The 22,407-nt window shown below is 38.3% G+C and overlaps 1 protein-coding gene and 1 long non-coding RNA gene across 30 annotated transcripts; one reads left to right on the forward strand and one right to left on the reverse strand.

The window, feature by feature from the left end:
- Positions 1 to 348: 348 nt before the first annotated feature.
- LOC121981198 lies at positions 349 to 22,274 on the reverse strand. Of its 29 annotated transcripts, XR_006111758.1 has the most exons (14): positions 22,011 to 22,274; positions 21,859 to 21,896; positions 20,104 to 20,170; positions 17,536 to 17,698; positions 17,142 to 17,454; positions 16,956 to 17,055; positions 15,865 to 15,984; positions 15,329 to 15,448; positions 15,111 to 15,242; positions 14,770 to 14,999; positions 14,484 to 14,687; positions 14,300 to 14,392; positions 13,800 to 13,901; positions 349 to 561 (listed from the first exon to the last, which is right to left on the reverse strand). XR_006111758.1 is itself a non-coding variant. In XM_042533611.1 (8 exons), the coding sequence occupies exons 3-7, from the start codon at positions 16,969 to 16,971 to the stop codon at positions 13,867 to 13,869; spliced, it is 423 nt and encodes a 140-aa protein (XP_042389545.1). In that variant the 5' UTR covers positions 16,972 to 17,055; positions 21,865 to 21,896; positions 22,011 to 22,274; the 3' UTR covers positions 349 to 561; positions 13,800 to 13,866. The 29 variants fall into 29 exon arrangements, 11 of the variants coding, with proteins under 11 accessions (XP_042389545.1, XP_042389543.1, XP_042389541.1 ...); XR_006111757.1 differs by lacking the exons at positions 16,956 to 17,055; positions 17,142 to 17,454; positions 17,536 to 17,698; positions 20,104 to 20,170 and adding exons at positions 648 to 710; positions 801 to 848 and having other exon boundaries at positions 21,865 to 21,896; XR_006111759.1 differs by lacking the exons at positions 16,956 to 17,055; positions 17,142 to 17,454; positions 17,536 to 17,698 and having other exon boundaries at positions 21,865 to 21,896.
- LOC121981200 lies at positions 20,409 to 20,810 on the forward strand. Its single transcript, XR_006111773.1, has 3 exons — positions 20,409 to 20,500; positions 20,574 to 20,652; positions 20,759 to 20,810. It is a non-coding gene; the product is annotated as an uncharacterized LOC121981200 (long non-coding RNA).
- Positions 22,275 to 22,407: the final 133 nt, after the last annotated feature.

A 22,407-nucleotide genomic window follows, 5' to 3' on the forward strand; every position in this document is an offset into this window, starting at 1 on the left:
ATAACGACACTCTAAAATGTCAAGAAAAGTCTTTTTCTAAGGACATTTTCATATGTCGTGTTATCATCATAACAGTGATAAAACTAAATGTCACTAAAACTCATTTATTATGATATTTATATTTTTTATAAGGACAATAAAAAATGTCAGTAAAGATAATTTATAAAATCATTTTAAATATCACCTTAACTAATCTATTATGACATTAACAAATGTCATTATAATAATTTATAAATATATTTAAAATGATCATTAATATTTATATATAATATATAACATGAATTCAATATTTGTACTTCATCATAATCCATCCATCTTTTAGAATAGAAAAAAAATCATAAAATATAATTTAAAGTGCAAATAGATAATCTAAATTCATCCAACAAATATTTGAGTCAAAGTTACAAATGCAAACTAACGACAAGTTCTTTACATCCAAAACTAACAACACACTACACTTAAAATATTAAGTTTTAGAACAGAGTCTTATAAAATAGAAACTAACTAGGCAGACCATCTTCAACCATCGTATTGCTTCACAAAAATCCAAGTACCTATCACCTACAAATACAATAATTTTTATTAGTGAAATAAAACAATGAAGACAAAAAGGTAATAGAAATAATGATAAAGATTAAATATCATACCAAACAAGAAAATGTAAAATATCAGATCATATTCACCTAATAGTAATCTTCGTTTACTGTTAACTGCAAATGCATTTCATATGTATTTAAAATTATAATTACATGATAAATATAAAAAATTAATAATATTTCAATGAAAAGTAGAAAATATACCAGATGATAAGGCCAAGATATCATTCCTCCAAGTGCATCCTCAAACTTCTGTAAAAGATCATAAGGTCTAATTAAACTCTCTTCTGGTTCCAGGACAACTTGTATTCTTACTTCACACCAATTTGGTCCTAGTGCTTGTTGTTGATACAGTCTGACCTGGCTGTTGTTTTGATGTTGACACGGATTTAAGTTTGTATCAGATGTTAATTAAACTCGGTTTGATTAATGATCAAGGTTGATCAAGTGGAAGGGAAAAGTCCAAGTTGGAAACTTGGCACGCGAAGTCGGAGAGGGCTCGGTAGCTCGTTCTCCGGACTAGGTCGGAGAGGGCCCTGTGAGCTCGTCTCCGGACCCACGAAGCCCGAGAGGGCCTGAGCTCGTTCTCCGGACCCGAAGCCGGAGAGGGCTCCTGAGCTCGTTATCCGGACTCGACGAAGCCCGGAGAGGCCCAGCTCGCCTCCGACTAGGCCGAAAGGGACCTAAGTGGACATTCCATGATACATTGGATCGCCAGACCGATCCAGTGATACATAAGATGCTGGATCGGCATCGATCCAAAGGAAACCAGTTTCCATGGATCGGCCTCGTGACCGATCGAAACACTCAAGAAGACATCGAGTGTAACTGACCATGACCGATCAGAAACACCCGCAGCACATCGAGTAACTGATCGGTCTTGGAGACCGATCAGGAGAGGGTATTGCGAAGAGAAGAAGGCATGGATCGGTCGTGGAGACCGATCCACCTGCAGTCTGATCGGTCTCCACGACCGATCAGATAAGATGCGGACCGATCAGGAAATGTCCTGATCGGTCCATGGATCGATCTGGTGACCGATCCACACACACAATCAGATTTGTTCGCTGTTTCTGCGATTCTTCCACTGCATTTGATCTGCCTGATTCATGTGATATAATCCTCTGTGTTGTTAGCTTTTGAGTTTGCAGGATCACAGGTATCATTCCAAGCCTAATTTCAAATTAAGTCCATAAGAGGAATACGACAAATGGCCTTTCTGCTGTGATTCGCGGCGTATGGTGCATTTGAAGCATCAACGGCTACTGGTGTGATCTGGCTGCGATCCGCTTGACTCCTGGTGATTGGTTCGAGCTCAGAAGACACCAGTGAAGGCTGTGATTTCATTTGTGTGAGTTCAGAGAACCAGGTAAGGAGGAAGAGGGATTGGCTGCAGTGACGATTCTGTGCAGTTTGACCACGATCCGTGATAGCAGAGAACAGGGGCTTAAGAAGCAGTAAAAAGGGAGAGGAAAGAAGAACAAGAAAGCAAGAAAATGAAAGAAAACAAAACGTTCTGTTGATCGTTGAGGTGTGCTAAGTTCTTGAGCTCTCGGGAGAGAAACTGCTATCTGTGAGTTCTCTGTTTCCACTGATTCTTGCGTGGTTGTAAGCGTTAGTTCATTCTTGTTTGCCACCGAGCTCTGTAAGTCTTGTGCTTTAACATATATATTTCTTGAGACTTTGTGGAGAGGTTACTCCACCGAGAAGGAGGATCTTTAGCCGGAATTTATCCGGGGTGCGATCTACCGAAGATCAAGGGGTCGTCCACCTTACGGACACCCCGAGGAGTAGGGGCAAGTTATCCCCGAACCTCGTAAATCCGTGTGTTAGTGTGCTTGTTTCCTCTTTGTTTTAGTTTCCTAATTCCGCTGTGCTAACAAGTTTCTTTGTAGAAATTTGTGTTTAAGTTTTTAAGAGGCTATTCACCCCCCCCTCTAGCCATCTAAGATCCTAACAAGTGGTATCAGAGCCTGGTGCTCTTCATCTGGACTAACATCCTAAGGAGCAAGAAGATGACCATGAAGGAAGGATTCAGCACCAACAGACCACCCTTCTTCGATGGAGCAGATTTCCAATATTGGAAGAGCCGCATGGAGTATTACCTCAAGACGGATATCTCCATGTGGTTCTCGGTCAAGGAAGGATTCACACCACCAAAGGACGAAGAAAGTAAGGAACTCGATTCATCAAGGTGGTCTACCGAACAAACTCGTAAAGGGCAAGCCGATGCCAAGGCGGTAGTCACCTTACAATGTGGGATTGCCAAGGACCAACTCGTCAAGGTAGGTCCATTCTCGAGTGCAAAAGATTTATGGAACAAGCTTATCGAGCTCCAAGAAGGAACTTGAGATTCTCGGATAGCCAAGAGGGACCTATTCTTGAATCAACTACAAAATCTCACCATGAAGGAAAACGAAACGGTAAGTGAACTACATGGGAGGTTCAAGGAAATCATCAATGGTCTACATTCCGTGGATGAACGCGTGGAGAATCGCGATCTAGTAAGGTATGCTCTTAAAGTCTTTCCAAGGAATGCCTTGTGGTCATCTATGGTAGATGCCTACAAGGTTTCCAAGGATCTTTCCATTGTTAAATTAGACGAATTCTTTTGTGAAATGGAACTTCATAAACTTGCTAACAAAGGTCAAAGATAGAAAGGTATTGCCTTAGTTGCAGGACCAAAGAACAAGGATGGAAGAAGAAAGAGGGAAAAGAAGAAGGAGAAAGAGATTTCTGTTGGTGCAGTTAGCACTAACGATTTAACCCAGGTTTTGATGAATGACAAATAGGTTAAGTTAGTTTTGTTGTTGTCTGACACTTTGATCGAGTGTGCAGGAGAAGTCCAGACAGGTCGACGGGCTAACCGGATGTCTGGCACGAAGTCCAGCTAGGTCGACGGGCTGACCGGATAGCTGGCAAGAAGTCCAAGCGAGTCGACGGGCTGACCGGACGCTTGGCAAGAAGTCCAGCTAGGTCGACGGGCTGAACGGATAGTTGGCGAGAAGTCCAAGCGGGCCGATGGGCTGACCGGACGCTTGGCGAGAAGTCCAGCTAGGTCGACGGGCTGACCGGATAGCTGGCGAGAAGTCCAGACGGGTCGACGGGCTGACCGGACGTCTGGCAGGTAAGTGAGGTAAGTCACCGAGGAGAGTGATCGAGGACGTTCCCAGGAAGGGAACATTAGCGCCGATCCGGCTTAGAACCATTTCGGATGTCTAAGTCGAGATCGACTAGATTCCGGTCCCGGAAAGACGGAATCTAAGTCATACTATTTTGCTAATTCATACTCACTTTGCTTTTGCTAACAATCTGTGTGCAGGTAAATTTGCCTCCGGACTAACATTTGTCTTGCAGACATTATTTGATAATTGGACAAAGTCTCGAGGAAGTGCGGGAGGGAAATTTCATCCTGTCACGTCGCCGCCACGTGGAGCTCACTGGTTGGACTTGCCACGTCACAGGCCGGAAGGCATCCAGGGCGCCCCGAGCCTCATATAAAAGAAGGGTCAGAGGAGAGCTTCAAAACAACAACGAAAAGAAAAGTCTTCCACTGCTCTGCACTTCTGCGACGCTAACAAAGCTCCGACACTACGCTTCTTTCTTGTCTTTATTGTCGGTATTTGCTTTTCATTTTCATTAGCATTCATTGTACTATTTTTTGTAATCATTATTCCGAACTACTAGTGAATTGCCCAACGAAAGTACTCACGGAGTACGGGCTTTCGAGTAGGAGTCGTCACAGGCTCCGAACGAAGTAAAAACATCTGTGTCTATTTTACTTTTCAGCTGCGTTTATACTCGTCTTTTTCGAATCGATATTCACCCCCCCCCCTCTATCGAATCTAACGGTCCTACAATTTCTTCATCTACATCCTCCTCCGAGTCCGATGATGAAGGTGGATCATCATCAAGCGAGATAGCAAATTTTGTGAGGAGGATCATGAGAAGAAGCCGAAGATACAAAGGAAAAGGTAAACCTAATGATCAAAATATCGATAAGACTAATGTTACATGTTATGAGTGTAGCAAGAAAGGCCACTACCGGAGTGAGTGTCCAAAACTCAAGAAGGAGGAACGGGCCAAAAAGAAGGAGGAAAGAGCCAAGAAGAAGAAAGCTCTCAAGGCCACTTGGGATGAATCTTCCTCAAGCTCATCGGAGGAGGAAGAGAAGAAGGAGAAGAGTACTCGGCAATTGGCACTCATGGCAAGGGAGGAGTCTGAGTCCGAGAGTGATGACTCAAGCACTTCAGCCGCGGCTTCATCATCTTCGGATGATGAAGAGGTAACCTCTTCTCACTTAGAAAAATGCTATAAGACTATTACACATTTGTCTACCTTGCTTAAAAAATCAAAAACAGAAAATAAATCATTAAAAGAAGAAGTAGAAAACTTGAGGGCCCTTAGGGAAGATGAGGTTGATGACCTATATCTAGAGGTCCTTGAGGATGAGAACAAGGCCTTGAAGGGTGAGGTTGAAAAACTCAAGAAAATGCTTGAAAAATTCTCAACTAGCTCTAAGACCCTAGACATGATTCTAAATGCCCAAAGGGCGGTCTACAACAAGGCTGGATTAGGATACCAACCTAAGGAGTCTAGCTTTATTTCTTTAGTGTCAAGAACCCAATTTCATAGATCGCATGTTTCTAGGGTTCATGAGACTAGGAAGAAGGTAACAAAGGCATGGGTGCCTAAGTCTTTCATTGTAGATGCATTAGGTCCCAAGATTTGGGTACCTAAAACATCTATCTTTCGTGTCTTGTAGGCATTGGTAAAGGGGGAGCGTCTATCAACTTGGTTTGTTGATAGTGGATGCTCCAAGCACATGACTGGGGACAAGTCACTATTTTCTACCATTCAAAACAAAAATAGAGGTAATGTGTCCTTTGATAATAATGGTAGCCTTAAGGTTATAGGGGTTGGAGACATTCATATATCCGAATATCTCCAAATCAAGAATGTCCTTCTAGTCAAGGGGATGACTTTTAATCTCCTAAGTGTCAGTCAATTGTGTGATACGGGTTATACAATTGAGTTTCATTCGAGTCAATGTCTAGTCAAAAACATTGACACACTTGACACGGTACTAGTAGGCACAAGGGTAGATAACATTTATCAAGTTTCTTTTAAAAGTGCTACTAATGCTCTTGCTAAGTGTTTCATGTCAAAAGAAGAAGAATCGTGGCTTTGGCATAGGAGGTTAGCTCATGTGAACATGAAGAATATCCGGAAGCTGGTCAACAAAGGGTTAGTGCGAGGCTTACCAAGCATCAAGTACCAAAAGACCAAATTGTGTGATGCATGCCAGAAGGGTAAGCAAACTAAAGCGCCTCATAAAGGTAAAAGCGCTGTAAGTACAACTACTGCCTTAGACTTATTACATATGGATTTGTTTGATTGCAGTAGTGTTATTTCATTAAATGGAAGTACATACTGTTTAGTGATTATTGATGACTTTACTAGGTATACATGGACCTTCTTTTTAAAAACTAAGGATCAAACCATAGATATTTTTATTTCCTTTTGTAGAAGAACTGAAAATGAAAAATCAACAACAATTAAAACCATTAGAAGTGATCATGGTGGGGAATTTCAAAATCATAGGTTTTTAGAATTCTGTCAAGAAAAGGGATATAGGCATGAGTTCTCTACTCCAAGGACCCCACAGCAAAATGGGGTTGTGGAGAGAAAGAACCGAGTCTTACAAGAGGCTGCACGAAGTATGCTCAATGAGTACTCACTACCGAGTTACTTATGGGCTGAAGCTGTAAATACAGCTTGCTATGTGCAAAACCGAATCCTGATACATAGGTTTTTAGGAAAGACTCCCCATGAACTTTGGTTTGGAAAACCCCCTACAATTAAACATCTTAGGATGTTTGGTTGTAAGGTGTTTATTTTGAACACCAAGGACCATCTTGGAAAATTTTCGGCCAAGGCTGATGAAGGGATACTGGTCGGGTACTCGCTCACCAGCAAAGCCTATCGAGTCTACAACAATAGGACTAAATTGATTGAAGAGTCCTCTGATGTAGCTTTTGAAGAAATCCCTAACTTAAATGATCAATCAAGGGATGTAGGAGAAATTCAATTTGAACTTAGAAGACTAAGTTTGAATGATCGAAACATAGAAAGAGTCGAAGTTGACTCTGATGATAATGAGCAAAGGCAACAAAGAACTCAATCTGATCCGTTGCCTGATATTGAGTCCTTGCCTGTGCCTAGTGAGATCATTCATGAGGCACCACCAACACCAAGACAATCTAGGATAGCCACTAGTCATCCCCAAGACCAAATTGTGGGAGACATCCAACAAGGGGTTAGGACTAGGTCATTCTTTAGAAATGAGTCTAATGAAGTCGCATTGATTTCAGAGATTGAACCAAAATTAGTTGATGAGGCATTGTGCGATCCTGATTGGATCATAGCTATGCAAGATGAGTTAGGTCAATTTGAAAGGAGCCAAGTGTGGGACTTAGTTCCTAGACCTAAGAAGACCACCATTATTGGAACTAAATGAGTCTTCAAAAATAAGTTAAATCAAAAGGGAGAAGTTGTAAGAAACAAGGCAAGACTTGTAGCCAAGGGCTATAGTCAAGTCAAAGGTCTCGATTATGATGAGACTTATGCTCCCGTGGCCCGATTAGAGTCCATTCGTTTGATGCTAGCTTTTGCTGCACATAGAGGTTTCAAGCTCTATCAAATGGATATTAAATCTGCCTTTTTAAATGGCTTTATTAAAGAAGAAGTCTATGTTGAACAACCACCGGGGTTTGTGAATACCGAAGCTCCAAACCACGTGTACAAGCTCAAGAAAGCACTTTATGGGCTTAAACAAGCACCACGAGCTTGGTACGAAAGGTTGTCAACATATTTACTAGAAAAGGATTTTGTAAGAGGCCAAATAGACCCAACACTATTTCTGCGTAGAGATGGTGAAAACATTTTTGTAGCCCAAGTGTATGTCGATGACATAATTTGTGGCTCAAATAACAAGGGCTATTTGAATGAATTTATTTCTCACATGGAAAGTGAGTTTGAGATGAGTCTAGTAGGAGAATTGACATTCTTCCTTGGACTTGAAATCAAACAAACTCGAGATGGAATTTATGTCCATCAAACGAAATACACTCAAGAGATGCTCAAAAAATTCAACATGAGTGACGCTAAGGAAGTGTCCACTCCAATGGCGACAAACACTCGTCTTGACAATGATGAGAGTGGGAAACCAGTTGATCTAACGCAATATAGAAGCATGATCGGTAGTCTTCTATATCTCACAGCTAGTCGACCGGACATACTTTTTGCTGTGGGTATGTGCGCTAGATATCAAGTTTGTGCCAAGGAATCTCATTTAACTGCAGTTAAGAGAATTCTAAGATATCTCAAGGGCACAATTAGAGTAGGACTGTAGTACCCTCGTACAGAGTCTTTTGATTTGATAGGCTATACCGATTCCGATTATGCTGGATGCAAATTGGATCGGAAAAGCACTAGTGGAGGTTGCCAATTTTTAGGTTCATCGTTGATTAGTTGGTCAAGTCGGAAGCAACATTGTGTTGCTCTCTCCACGACCGAGGCTGAATACATTGCCATGGGAGAGAGTGTATCACAATTGTTGTGGATGATTCATACTCTAGAAGATTATGGACTTTCATATAAAGGAGTGCAAGTGTTGTGTGACAACATTAGCACAATAAACCTAACGAAAAATCCAGTCCATCATTCAAGGACCAAACACATTGAAGTGCGTCATCACTTCATTAGAGATCACGTAGCTAGGGGAGACATTGCACTCACATATGTTGAGTCAAAGTCAAACTTAGCCGACATTTTCACCAAACCCCTTCCGGAAAATGAATTTAGTCATTTAAGGAGAGAATTGGGGATGTGTTTGGCTCAATAGGCCATTAGGATTTCATCATGATCAATAAGGACAACTAAAACTACAAGAGAAATTGGGAAATTAATTTGGGCAACTTGGGGACATCTCACACAAACTATAAGGTTTAACAAATTATTTTTGTTTGCTAAATATGGGGTGAGATGCTAGGATCAACCAAATTATTCAAAATGTATCATGCATCCCTTGAATAATTAGGTTGAAGAGACATAAATTGAGTATGGGGAAGGCCATTATACAATTCATGTGTATTTGGCTCCTAGATCTTACTCATATATTCCAACCAAGGAACCTTGGTTGGACCTGTGTCTAGAAATCATCTAACCTTGTTGATGTGTTGAATGATACTCTTGATTGATACCTTCCTGATTTTGATTGAAAATAGGACAAGTTGGTGAAGAAATTTTGACATATTTTGACAAACTTGTAACTACTCATAGCAAGGATATATTTTGAACCGATAGCCTGAGTTAGATTTATTACCTTGGTTCACTATAGATCATAGTTTCAGCAAACAAACAAAACAAACTTCTCTGGTTTTGAAACTTTGAGATTCGACACATTTGTTATGAAGTGTCTGAAACTTTCGAGCCCTAAATAATTCCAAATCATTAGAGCTCATCATTAGGAAATATTCATTGGTATCACTGAATATAATCTGTGGGCTCTTCAGATTCTAGGTTCTGAACTTGGAAGTTGTTGAACCAAGTTTCAGAGCTTTCGATACGAATTTCAGAGACTGAAATCACTGATTATCAGACACTGATCGATCCAGGGACCGATCAGGATGCTATCTGATCGGTCTCTGATCGGTCCGGGATCGATCAGGAGGTTCCCTGATCGGTCCCCACGACCGATCAGGTGGCTTTGGTACGTGATCGACCTCTGATCGGTCCAGGGACCGATCAGGAGGTTCCCTGATCGGTCCCCACGACCGATCAGGACAGTCCCTGACCGATCAGGACGTTCCCTGATCGGTCAGGATTTCTCCTGATCGGACAGTCGTCCGATCTTATGATATGATCACCCTCTTTAACTTCCCCCAATTCTTCGTCCTCTCATTTCACGCCGAAAACCCTAGCCGAACCACTCCTCAGTCCCGACTCTTCTCTTCATCTTCTCCGAAAGCCTCAAATGGCGCCCAGGTAACTTCCTTTCTCCCCAAAATCTGTTCATTTTTGGTATTTTAGCTTCTTTTCACAGTTTATCTCTGTGTGTTGTCTCGGTTCTCGACTCTGTGGCTCCCGTGGACTCCCATTTGCCCCGACCATGTCTCATTTTTGACCTATTTAGGAAGAAATCAGCCGGTGAGGGTACTTCTAAGTCATCTGCTGAAAAATCCAAGTCCCAGGCACCCTCCCAACCTCAACCTTCTTCCTCTTCGAGATTTCCGAACCGACAGTTTGAACAAGCGTTTCAACAGAGGACATTCAAGCTACTCCCATGTCGGTCTGTGGATCGAAAGTACATGGATGAGTTTTGTCCCTCTGTATCCGAAACCCTGGCTTATTATAAACTTGACTCGTTAGTCTACCTAGAAAGGGACATCAACTATGACCTAGTATCTGAATTCTACAACAATCTTCATCAGGCCAATGATGGTGCTTATAGAACTAGAGTGGCTAAGAGAACTATCGATTTCTCAGTTGTATAATTCTTTGGGTATCTAGGTTGCCGAATGTGTTCAGGAGATCCTTTTCCCATTTATCCTGATTTGCCTCATCCTTTACCTCCTCCATTTGATGTCTCACCTGATTCCATCTATGAGTACTTCTTCGGTCATCCTAGACCAGATGGACTGGATGAGTTGGATGTCGAGTTTCCTACTTTTGCGGCTCTGAGACTATCTCCTCCTGACTATATTCTTTTTAAGGTAGTCACAAACTGTCTTCTTCCAATCACATCCAAACCTCTAGCAGAGATCCGATCCTATCATTGTTTGATGCTTTATGGGTTGCGTCGGCGTCTCGACTTTGACATTATGTCCAGCATCTATTCTTCAATCATCTCATATACTCAGCCTAGCAGCTCCACTATTTATATGCCTTATGGGCATATAATTACAGATTGGCTCGAGACCCTTCTGATAGATGTGTCTAAGGGTAGGATAGTGAAGATGGTCAGACAGGATTGCAGACTTGGGAAACGGGCATTTTCCAAGTCCGATATCTTGGGACAGAATGGGGTTGTTCGGTGGAAGGATGGGAGAGGTCTGGGAGAGTTACCACGGGCACTTCCTCGACAGGTTGCTGCTGCTCCTCCTGCTGCTGATGAGGCCGATCCTGATCTGCGCTGGCAGATCGCTGAGCTAGAGAGCCGCTTCGATCAGCACGATGAGCTGCTGTCTGCTGAGCTTCATGGACTGCGTGTTCGGATCGACCAGCGCTATGATGACTTACGCAATCAGCAGTTGGTGACGCAGCAGCTGCTTCTGGGTTGGATGGCCAACTACCCACCTCCACAGCATTTCTCGGGTCATCCACCTTCGAGCTCCAGCATGCCGCCTCAGGGTTACGTGCCTCCCGCAGATGATGATGAGGTTCCTCTTGTTGAGGATATTGATTGATACATTCTGTGTGTCACTTTGCCTGTCTGTGTTCTGGATGCTATTTGTTGGATATCTTTGTCTGACCTGGATACTTATGCTACTCATATATTTTTGCTATTCATTTGTCTATTTCTTGCTTTTCCTTATGCTTCAGTTCATATTAATATGTTGTTCCTATGCCATGACTTGATTATATCTTATCTCCTTCTTGCTGTCATATAATACACTTAGAGGGAACTCTAGGTGCATTAAGAAAAAGACAGTATGAGTTAAGGGGGAGCCTTATGAGTTTTGTCACCTCATTTGCACTTTTTCGGTGTTTGACAAAGGGGGAGAGGATACCTAAGTTTAGAGATGTATGAAGGCTTGATTTTAGGGGAAAAGATAACGGGAAGGATCTTGATTCCCGTTATTGACTTAGTGGTGCATCCATCTTAGGGGGAGGATCTTGATTCCCCTAAAATTATGAAAATAAGAACATTTCTTATCTAAACTTAAATCGTGTTGTCAAACAACAAAAAGGGGGAGATTGTTGATACAGTCTGACCTGGCTGTTGTTTTGATGTTGACACGGATTAAAGTTTGTATCAGATGTTAACTAAACTCGGTTTGACTAATGATCAAGGTTGATCAAGTGGAAGGGAAAAGTCCAAGTTGGAAACTTGGCACGCGAAGTCGGAGAGGGCTCGGTAGCTCGTTCTCCGGACTAGGTCGGAGAGGGCTCGGTAGCTCGTTCTCTGGACCTGACGAAGTCGGAGAGGGCTCGGTATCTCGTTCTCTGGACCTGACGAAGTCGGAGAGGGCTCGGTAGCTCGTTCTCCGGACTAGGTCAGAAAGGGACCTAAGTGGACATTCCATGATACATTGGATCGGTCGGCAGACCGATCCAGGGATACATAAGACAGTGGATCGGTCGGCAGACCGATCCAGTGAAACTAAGTTTCCATGGATCGGTCTGGTGACCGATCAGTCTGTGGACCATCAGGGAATCCGATCGGTCCATAGACCGATCGAACACCCTTATCCCTTCCGCGATCTTAGACCGATCGGGAGAGGGTATTCGAAGAGAAGAAGGCATGGATCGGTCATGGAGACCGCTGCGGCCCGATCGGTCTCCACGACCGATCGAGAAGATCGGACCGATCAGGATATGTCTGATCGGTCCATGGATCGGTCCGTGACCGATCCACACACACAATCAGATTTGTTATTTCTGCGATTCTTCCACTGCATTTGATCTGCACGATTCATGTGATATAATCCTCTGTCTTTGTTAGCTTTTGAGTTTGCGGGATCAGGTATCATTCCAAGCCTAATTTCAAATTAAGTCCATAAGAGGAATCGACAAATGGCCTTTCGCTGTGATTCACGGCATGGTGCATTGAAGCATCAACGGCTCTTGGTGTGATCCGTCACGATCCGCTTGACTCGGTGATTGGTTCGAGCTCGAAGACACCAAGACGGTGATTTCATTGGTGTGAGTTCAGAGAACCAGGTAAGGAGGAAGAGGGATTCGCTGCAGCGACGATTCTGTGTAGTTTGACCACGATCTGTGACAGCAGAGAACAGGGGCTTAAGAAGCAGTAAAAAGCGAGAGGAAAGAAGAACAAGAAAGCAAGAAAGTGAAAGAAAACAAAACGTTCTGTTGATCGTTGAGGTGTGCTAAGTTCTTGAGCTCTCGAGAGAGAAACTGCTATCTGTGAGTTCTCTGTTTCCACTGATTCTCGCGTGGTTGTAAGCGTTAGTTCATTCTTCTTTGCCACCGAGCTCTGTAAGTCTTGTGCTTTAACATATATATTTCTTGAGACTTTGTGGAGAGATTACTCCACCGAGAAGGAGGATCTTTAGCCGGAATTTATCCGGGGTGCGATCTACCGAAGATCAAGGGGCCGTCCACCTTACGGACACGCCGAGGAGTAGGGGCAAGTTATCCCCGAACCTCGTAAATCCGTGTGTTAGTGTGCTTGTTTCCTCTTTGTTTTAGTTTCCTAATTCCGCTGTGCTAACAAGTTTCTTTGTAGAAATTTGTGTTTAAGTTTTTAAGAGGCTATTCACCCCCCCTCTAGCCATCTAAGATCCTAACACTTGTCTCCCTACTATAGTATTTGGATCCATGCTATGGAGCACTCCTTTTGCCACAATTTTCGTTGAATCAAATAAACTTTTGATCAAAACAAAACATCCAATCTACATAAAAGTGCAAAAGAGTTAAAAATTTAAAGAGTTTGAAGATATGTGAAACGCATAATAAAAAATGAAATTAAATAAACCTTACTCGTAAAGATGGATGATGAGGAACAGACATTTGTGGATTACTATTTGGTGATGTGTGTTGATTACTATTACAATTTGAAAAATGACTCTAGTTTGATTGCTCAGAAATTTTAGCTTCTAACATTGTAATATGTTGGCCTTGCTTTTTAATTTGCTCATCCATTTTTTCTAATTTTGTCAGTTGTTCCATCACTAGTCGATTGCATGTGCCACGACTAGGAACTTCTCCCCATAAATCAGATGGACTAACACCATCACCAAGCATACGTACTCGACCAGGTCTATCTGATCCCATGATTTGAGCAAATATATCATTCTGATTCACTGGATCATTAGAATCTTCAGGAAGTTGATTTGTTAATTCATTCATTGCAACTTTTATCAAAACATAACATGTTGATACTTATTAAATATATAATGATAATTAAAATAAATCATTTTTGCTACAACATAGTTGAAGAGTATAAAAATAGCTTACCAATCTTTCTGCTACAATATTACTTGAAGGACTTCCATTGGCATGAGTAAAGCAAGCCTGGAATAATTCAACTCATGATGGAGGGTATCCTTTTTCTTTTTCCTGCAAATATTCAAGTTCATCTCAATCTAATAAACATGTGCCAAATTAGATAACTTGTTAAATAAGTCAATATTCACTTCTTTGTAAAATCATTGCGTTTTCACAATTAGATAACTTTTATATCTAAATTCAAGTTGTTACAACATGTTATCCATGCATAGACTCACAATAGCTCTAGTTCTATACTATATAAACATGTGCCAAATTTTTATAGTAATTTCAGTTTGGTAACTACAATAATTAAAATGCTTATTTGAGCTAGTTGGTCATGATTTGCTTACTAAATTATCTATCTTTCTTTAGTAAAAAGTGACGAATGAATACAATTATTATGCTTGAACATTCTAGTGGGGATACTAAAACTCGTATAGAATTATAATATGAATAAGAAGAATTACCAATTTGTGTTACACTTGAGCAAAAGATGTCCTTCCAGTGGTTTGATGCATTATCTTGTGCTTTCTGGCAGCTTTATTTTTTTCGCACATTTCCTAATATATTGAAATACACACATGTTAGTCAAAATAAAAATCTATATGCGATTAGAATCAAATTATATTCTAAATAAAAAAAATTATCTACCTTTGATTTTTCTTTGTTCCAAAATGTAATTAGTCACATATACGGTTCGGCATGAGCTCTTTCATCTCTTTGTTCTAACAGGACTTGAATTGATAATTCAGGATTATAGTACTTCTTTTTAAGTTCTGACTTCCAGTTTCTCCATTTTTTTGCTATTGAGAGTAGTGTCCAATTTTCTGTCCCCGGAGGAAGATCATACTTTTCCTACCAAAAATATTTAGATAAATTATCATTGCATAAATTTAAATTCTTAAACACTAAAATAATGCAAAAGTATTTTAGTTACCTTTATAACATTTAACATATCTTTCTTTTTTTTCCGTTGGCATTTTATGCCAATTTTCCACATCAATTGGACAATACTTACCATTTCTTGCCAAAGACCCCAAGAAATCAGTAAATTTATTTCTTTTTGTTCCTATAGGACGCCCCATATCATCACATGTAATCTCAATGTATGGTAATGTGCTAGGTCGACCCCAAATTTCTTTCATAAACGTAGGACCTCTTTTTTTCCTATTAGTATTACGAAGTACATCATCACTATCTATGCACAAAAGTTAAAAAAGATATTTAAGATAACGTATAAATAATAAAATAAAATATTATAATTTTCATATATGTTACCTTCATTAGATTTTTCGTTCATATCATCATTTTGGTCTGGAACTAAAGAATTATTTTCAACATGTGGGATAGGATCTTGTACATCAACATGGAATTGATTTGAAGCTGCATCTCTTTGATTATTCAAGGTACCTTGCATATTTTCCACCATAAATAAAAGTATTGATTCAAATAAACAAATGCAAATAAAAATTTATATGCATAATTTTAGATAATACCTTGTTCAATTGAATGTCGATCTGTGTGATTTGTACGCATAGCTGATGGTTCCATATCAATCTCAGTTTGAAGTTTAAAGAAAGATTTCCTTTTAGTTCGACGCTTAGGAGTTATTCCTACTGCAAATAATAGTTAGTTACAAATTATAGATGATACAGAATCATAAACCTTCTAATATCAATTATAAATGAAGGACCTCTTTTTTTCCTATTAGTATTACGAAGTACATCATCACTATCTGTGCACAAAAGTTAAAAAAGATATTTAAGATAGCGTATAAATAATAAAATAAATTATTATAATTTTCATATATGTTACGTTCATTAGATTTTTCATTCATATCATCGTTTTGGTCTGGAACTAAAAATTATTTTCAACATGTGGGATAGGATCTTGTACATCAACATGGAATTGATTTGAAGCTGCATCTCTTTGGTTATTCAAGGTATCTTGCATATTTTCCACCATAAATAAAAGTATTGATTCAAGTAAACCAATGTAAATAAAAATTTATATGCATAATTTTAGATAATACCTTGTTCAATTGAATGTCGATCTGTGTGATTTGTACGCATAGCTGATGGTTCCATATCAATCTCAGTTTGAAGTTTAAAGCGAGACTTCCTTTTAGTTCGACGCTTAGGAGTCATTCCTACTGCAAATAATAGTTAGTTACAAATTATAGATGATACAGAATCATAAACCTTCTAATATCAATTATAAATGAAGGACCTCTTTTTTTCGTATTAGTATTACGAAGTACATCATCACTATCTGTGCACAAAAGTTAAACATGAAAAAGAAGTGCATAACACCATATATCATTCAATCATCATATAAAAATCCAAATTGTACTGTTATTACAATGATAATTAAATAAGCATAAATGCATGAATCAGATAAATTTTCATCACAAATCAGTATCAATTTCCACTCCTGCAACATCATCTCGAATCCAAACCACTTCTTCATGTTCATTGTAGTCTTCAGAATTACGAATATTACTTTGAAGATATGTATCAACATCTGCTATAGGCTGCATTTTATGCTTTGTTCGTGCATCAGTGGTGATAATGACATGCCAATCACAATCAATTGGATCTTCCACATAAAATACTTGCATAGCCTGAGATGCTAAAATATAAGGCTCGTTATGACGCCTAACATTTTTAAAATTTGCTAACACAAAGCCATCCTCATCCAATTTTAGCCGTTTGCCTTTGGAGACCCACTCACACTCAAATAACACAACTTTTCGACCTCCTCCATAGTTTAACTCAATCACATTTTGTAAAATCCCATAATAATCAAGTTCACTTAATACTAGATTATGATCTCTTATACTTGAATAACTTGAAGTAGTTGCCCTAACAGTTACATCACAATTTTGAGTTTTTCTCTTACGTTCCATTTCCTTTGTATGAAACCTAAATCCATTTGAAATAAATTTTTCATATCGTATGCCAATGGCATCCGGGCCTCTGGCAATTAATCTCAAATCACTTGACACTAGATCATCTGCTGCAAGGTTTATATCTTCAATCTATCATACAATAAGTAATTAATCAATCATATTTGAAAATAATTATAACATATAATTTTAATAACTATTACAACACAACTTACATGACTGACAAACCATGAGGAAAACGTTTCACTATGTAAACGCTCAATTTGATGTGGTGGAATATGAGAATGACTTTGATTCAGAATTCTTCGATGTCCACTACAAAAAAGAATAATAAATTTATAAATAAAGATGACTTAAATAGTTATATATTTGAACACATGATTTATATAAAAAAAACATACTTTATATATATAAGATTGGATGTGATGACAATTGAATAATACATATTGATGTGCCTTCTTTAATATCTCAATGTCAAACTTAGTTGCAATGGTCTTTCCAAGTGCATGACCTGAGTAGTTGAACACATCTAATGCAAATGGAGAGTCAATATTTATATCATCATTTCTTGATGTTTGATTAAATCTTGTCTCTACGTAATCTGCTAAATATAAATAACAGAATGTCAAACATTCCTCAGCTAAATACCCTTCAGCAATAGATCCTTCTGGTCTACTTCTATTTCGAACATAAGACTTCGATGTTCCCAAGTACCTTGTGTCAAAACACAACAATTTGTATTATTTACCTAACAAACTATTTATTAAAAAAATATCAATAAGATTTGTATAATACCTTTCAATTGGATACATCCAACGATAGTGAACTGGCCCAGCAAGTTGTACTTCAGTTGCCAAATGAATAGTTAGATGAACCATTATGTCAAAAAATGATGGAGGAAAAATCTTTTCCAATTCACATAGGATCACAGCAATATCTCTCTTTAAACGAACCAAATCTGTAGGAGAAATTACTTTACAACATAACTCTTGAAAATATCTGCTTAATCTAATCGAAGGAATCTGAACAGATTTAGATAAAGTTTTGCGTAGTGCTACTGGCAATAATTGTTGCATCAAGATGTGATTGTCATGACTTTTTAGACCACTTAATTTTGCCGGTTTCATTTGAACACATCGTGATATATTGGATGCATAGTCATCTGGAACTTTGATTTTTTTTAAGACCTTGCAAAATATATCTTTCTCTTTTTTCCCCCATTGAAAAAGATGCGGGAGGTAAATAAACTTTATTTGATCCTTTCGAAATAGGATGAAGTGATGATCTTATCCCCATTTCTTGCAAATCAAGTCGTGATTTGAGATTATCTTTCGATTTTCCTTCTATATTCAGCAATGTCCTACAAATAGATTCACATACATTCTTTTCAATATGCATAAGGTCAAGATTGTGACGTATCACATTATCTTTCCAATATGATAAATCAAAGAATATACTCATTTTTTTCCAATTGAATGGCAGAGCTGAATTATCATTAACTGTTTTTCCAAAAGTAAATTTCAAATTTTTCAACTCATTTATCACCATGTCTCCTGATAGTGTAGGTGGTGGTCTTCCATGCTCTTCTGTGCCATCAAAAAATTGAGCATTTTTTCGAAATACATGATCACTATTTAAAAACCTCCGATGACCCATATAACAATAATTTTCACCATGTTTTAGCCATTGTGAATGTGTAAATTGATGACAGACTGGGCATGCAAGTTTTCCTTTAGTACTCCATCCGGATAAGTTTGCATATCCGGGGAAATCACTTATTGTCCATAGTAATGCAGCATGCAATTGAAAATTCTGTTTAGTTGATGCATCATATGTTTGAACTCCTATCTCCCATAAATCCTTCAAATCTGCAATAAGAGGTTGCAAGTAGATGTCGATGTTATTCCCTGGAGCGGATGGGCCAGGTATCAATAGTGACAACATAAAGTATAGTTGCTTAATACACATCCATGGTGGAAGATTATATGGCATTAAAATAACTGGCCACGTACTATGTGTCACACTCATATTTTTGAATGGATTAAATCCATCTGATGCTAAACTAAGCCTTATATTCCTAGGATCCTTTGCAAATTCTAGATGCTTATGGTCAAATGTTTGCCAAGATGGAGAGTCAACCGGATGCCGCATGTAACCATCCTTTGTACGGGATTCAGAATGTCATCTCATATGGGATGCTGTTTTGGATGACATGAACAAACGTTGTAATCTAGGCTTTATTGGAAAATACCATAAAACCTTACGTGCGATTTTTCTTTTCTCACCAGTAGGATCATTTTCAGATGTTTCCCATCTAAGCTCACTACATATTTTGCATTGAATTCTGTCTTTATCCAACCTCCAAAACAAAGTGCAATCATTAGGACAAACATCAAACTTTTCATAACCAAGTCCTAATTGCTTCATCAATTTTTTTGCTTCATAGTACGACTTAGGCAAATCATCCATTGCATTTGGAAATGCTTCTCTCAATAAATTTAAAAGCATATCAAAAATCCTGTTGGTCATTTTCCCTAGACACTTCAAGTGAAGCAAACGAATAATAAATGCAAGTTTTGAGAATTTCTTACAACCTGGATATAATTCTTTTTGTGAATCATCAATTAATTTATAGAATTTCTCTGCCTCTCTAGTTGGAATCTCCTTATCATTTTCAAATGCTGATGTGCTGATAATACTATCATTATGCTCTGGAATCCCAAATGCCTCGTAAACTAATCCTTGCATATCATCTGCATCCTTTCGAGATTGGACAAAATCAGAGTTTGTAGATGCACTATAAGCTATTTCTCCATGAGCTACCCAGTGAGTATAACCTTTGATGAATCCATCAACCGTCAAATGATCATAAGCAACCGCTCTTGAAATAAATATACCAATCTTACACCGCACACAAGGGCATAAAATCATTCCATTTATGTTAGCATTAGAAAATGCAAATTGTAAGAAAGACTCAACTCCATTTCTATACTCCTCAGTTTGTCTCGGTAAAACCACCCAACTCTTATCCATAATGATTCTAAAAAAAAATTATTAAAATCAATTTAACATTATGATAAATTGTTAAATTATAAAATGCATATATACTAAATTTAACATTCATAAATAAAGAACTAAGTTACAAGTGAAATTCAAGTATAAGAACTATAGACCACAAATATAGTTTAAATGAAATTTAAAGAGACATGGGATAAGGCTTTACAAATCAAGAATGAAACATCATCACTTAAGAGGATACAACAATATATGGTATCTCATAATTTACCTCACCTAAGAATAATACACAGTATAAAAGAAAAATATACCATACAAAAAAAAAAAAAAAAGGTAACAAGGAAAGACCTTTAAAGCTTAAGCTTCTGGTGTCTTTGACTAAAACCTCCACTCACCTCATAGCTTCCTTTTGTTCCTTCAATTGAGGTTTTAAAGTTCTCAGAACTCCATAACACTTGTTGATCAATGACAAGAAGAATAGTTTGGTTAATTTAAGGATTTCCAGCTTTAGCCATATCAAGAGAACAAATCAATGTTTGGAACTTTTTTTAAGTTTCTGAAGAAGCATAGAAATATTCTGGACCAACTAAAGAAGCTATTATCCTAACATCTATTAGTAATCATTATTCATTTATGATGTTTAGTCCAAGTATCTAATCTTGCAGGTAGTACCCTTTACTCCGAGTGCTGGTATACTTGAATGGGTTGATCGTACTATTCCACTTGGCGAATACCTTTTAGGAAGGTTTGAATCTTATTCATTTTTAATGTGAAATGTTTTATGATCTTGCTTCAGGAAATTATGTGTTACTCTGTAGTGCAAGAAATGGTGGAGCACATGGACGTTATGGGGTTGGCGATTGGACATTTCTTCATTGCAGGGAATACATGATGAATGTAAGTTGAAATTTTTTGAGATTCTCATCTGCAATAATTGCTGACATCTTATGGTGGTATGATCCAAAGCATACATATGTTCCTCATTGGTTGGTTGTTTTAACAGGAGAAGGACACGAGGAAGGCATTTGTGAAAATCTGTGACAATTTCAGGTTTGATATTTATCTACCTTGATTAGTAGAAATTCTAGCCAACTTTATCACTTATATTGTTCAAGCATCTTTCTATTCATATCATTTTGTAGGCTCAACCTCATCGACAACTTTTTCTCAAAACAAACAGTAGAACAAATCTTATCTTCCTTGGTAAGGAAACAACACAACACTATCTATTTATATATATGTTTATATAGCTTGTTAATTGAGTCATCATTTAAATCAAGATATTTATTCATAATTTATCCCATTTATGATTCTTTAGGAACATGAGAATGCAACTTTGAAACAAGAGTGGATTACTAAATCAATAAGATCAATGAAGGCAGCATCACCAATAAATCTAAAGATCTTCCTTGCGTCAGTAAATTATCCAGAGAGAAAAGGACAAGTGATATAAAAGATAAGAGAGAAAAGGACAAGTGATATAAAAGATACATATAAATAATATAATTAGATATCTCTATCAAAAACTTCTTATCCTAAATGTTAGAAAGAGAGGGAGAAACAAGAGATGATTAGTAATAAATCAATTAATAATTTTGTCAAAGGATTCATATAATTTATCCTTGATATCCAGAATGCTCATAAGCCAAGAACAAGATAACAGAACAAAAGAAATTAGTACATTAGAGAAGACAAATATATCCTAAACAGAACAAAAGAAATCAATGCCTTTGACTTCCGATTGGGTAACAAAGATATCCTAAACACAACAAAATAAATTATTATCATAGACACAGGAAGATACCATTCACAGAGATAATAGGCAAAAGGTTAAAACCAACACAAATCAATGCATTAGAGAAGAACAAAATACAACTAAATCAAGATGTTTACATGCATGAATGCAGGTTAGTTGGAACCAAATTCAGAAGATAATAATATTATGATGGTGGATTTAGAATTCTCCTAAAATAAATGAAAAATAGGATGGGAAAATTGAACATGTTTTAGCAGAATACTACTCTACTTACACATAAATGTAAAGCAAAACAAAACAAAAAAAAAATCTGCAAAACCTAGAAACAAGAGAGAATTAGCACATACACAAACCTAAGAAGATGAAGGGTGGATTCGGCGCATTCCTGGAAAAGGCAGCAGAGGTCTATGTGAGCGGCGGTTTGCGGCGTTAGCGAGAGGTGTGGCATAGGGAAAAGAGGAAATCTAAGGAGAATGAGGTGGTGTGCAAAAAGCAAAACCTGGTCGTGTGCGGTGTGAGAAAGAAGTTCGACGCTGTAGAAAGACGTCTGTGTAAGCGGCGGCTTGCGGCGTGCGAAGAACAGAACCGTGTGGCGTAGGGAAAAGAGGTCGATCGAAGGAGAATGAGCTCGATCGATGGAGAATGAGCTCGATCGAAGAAGAATAGAGGTTTTGTGCGAAAAAGCTAAGAAACCTAGCCGCGTGTGTGCGGCGTGAGAAAAACGATCGGCACAGGAAGGAGAAGGGTTTTAATTAAAATTATAAGTTACGCTTGAAAATATCATGAGAAGGGTTTAACTATAAGTTACGCTTAACTCATACTTATAAATTAAACTAATTGTTCATATATTAATAATGATATTTATTAAAAATGTAATGAAAAAAGGTCTACTTTGT

The sequence above is a fragment of the Zingiber officinale genome, chromosome 5A, assembly GCF_018446385.1.
Source record: "Zingiber officinale cultivar Zhangliang chromosome 5A, Zo_v1.1, whole genome shotgun sequence".
Classification (NCBI taxonomy): domain Eukaryota; kingdom Viridiplantae; phylum Streptophyta; class Magnoliopsida; order Zingiberales; family Zingiberaceae; genus Zingiber; species Zingiber officinale.

What these genes read in the sequence shown, in the direction of transcription:
- LOC121981198 (XM_042533601.1), bottom strand. Translation starts at nt 18,891, where the DNA reads ATGCGGCATCCGGTTGACTCTCCATCTTGGCAAACATTTGACCATAAG.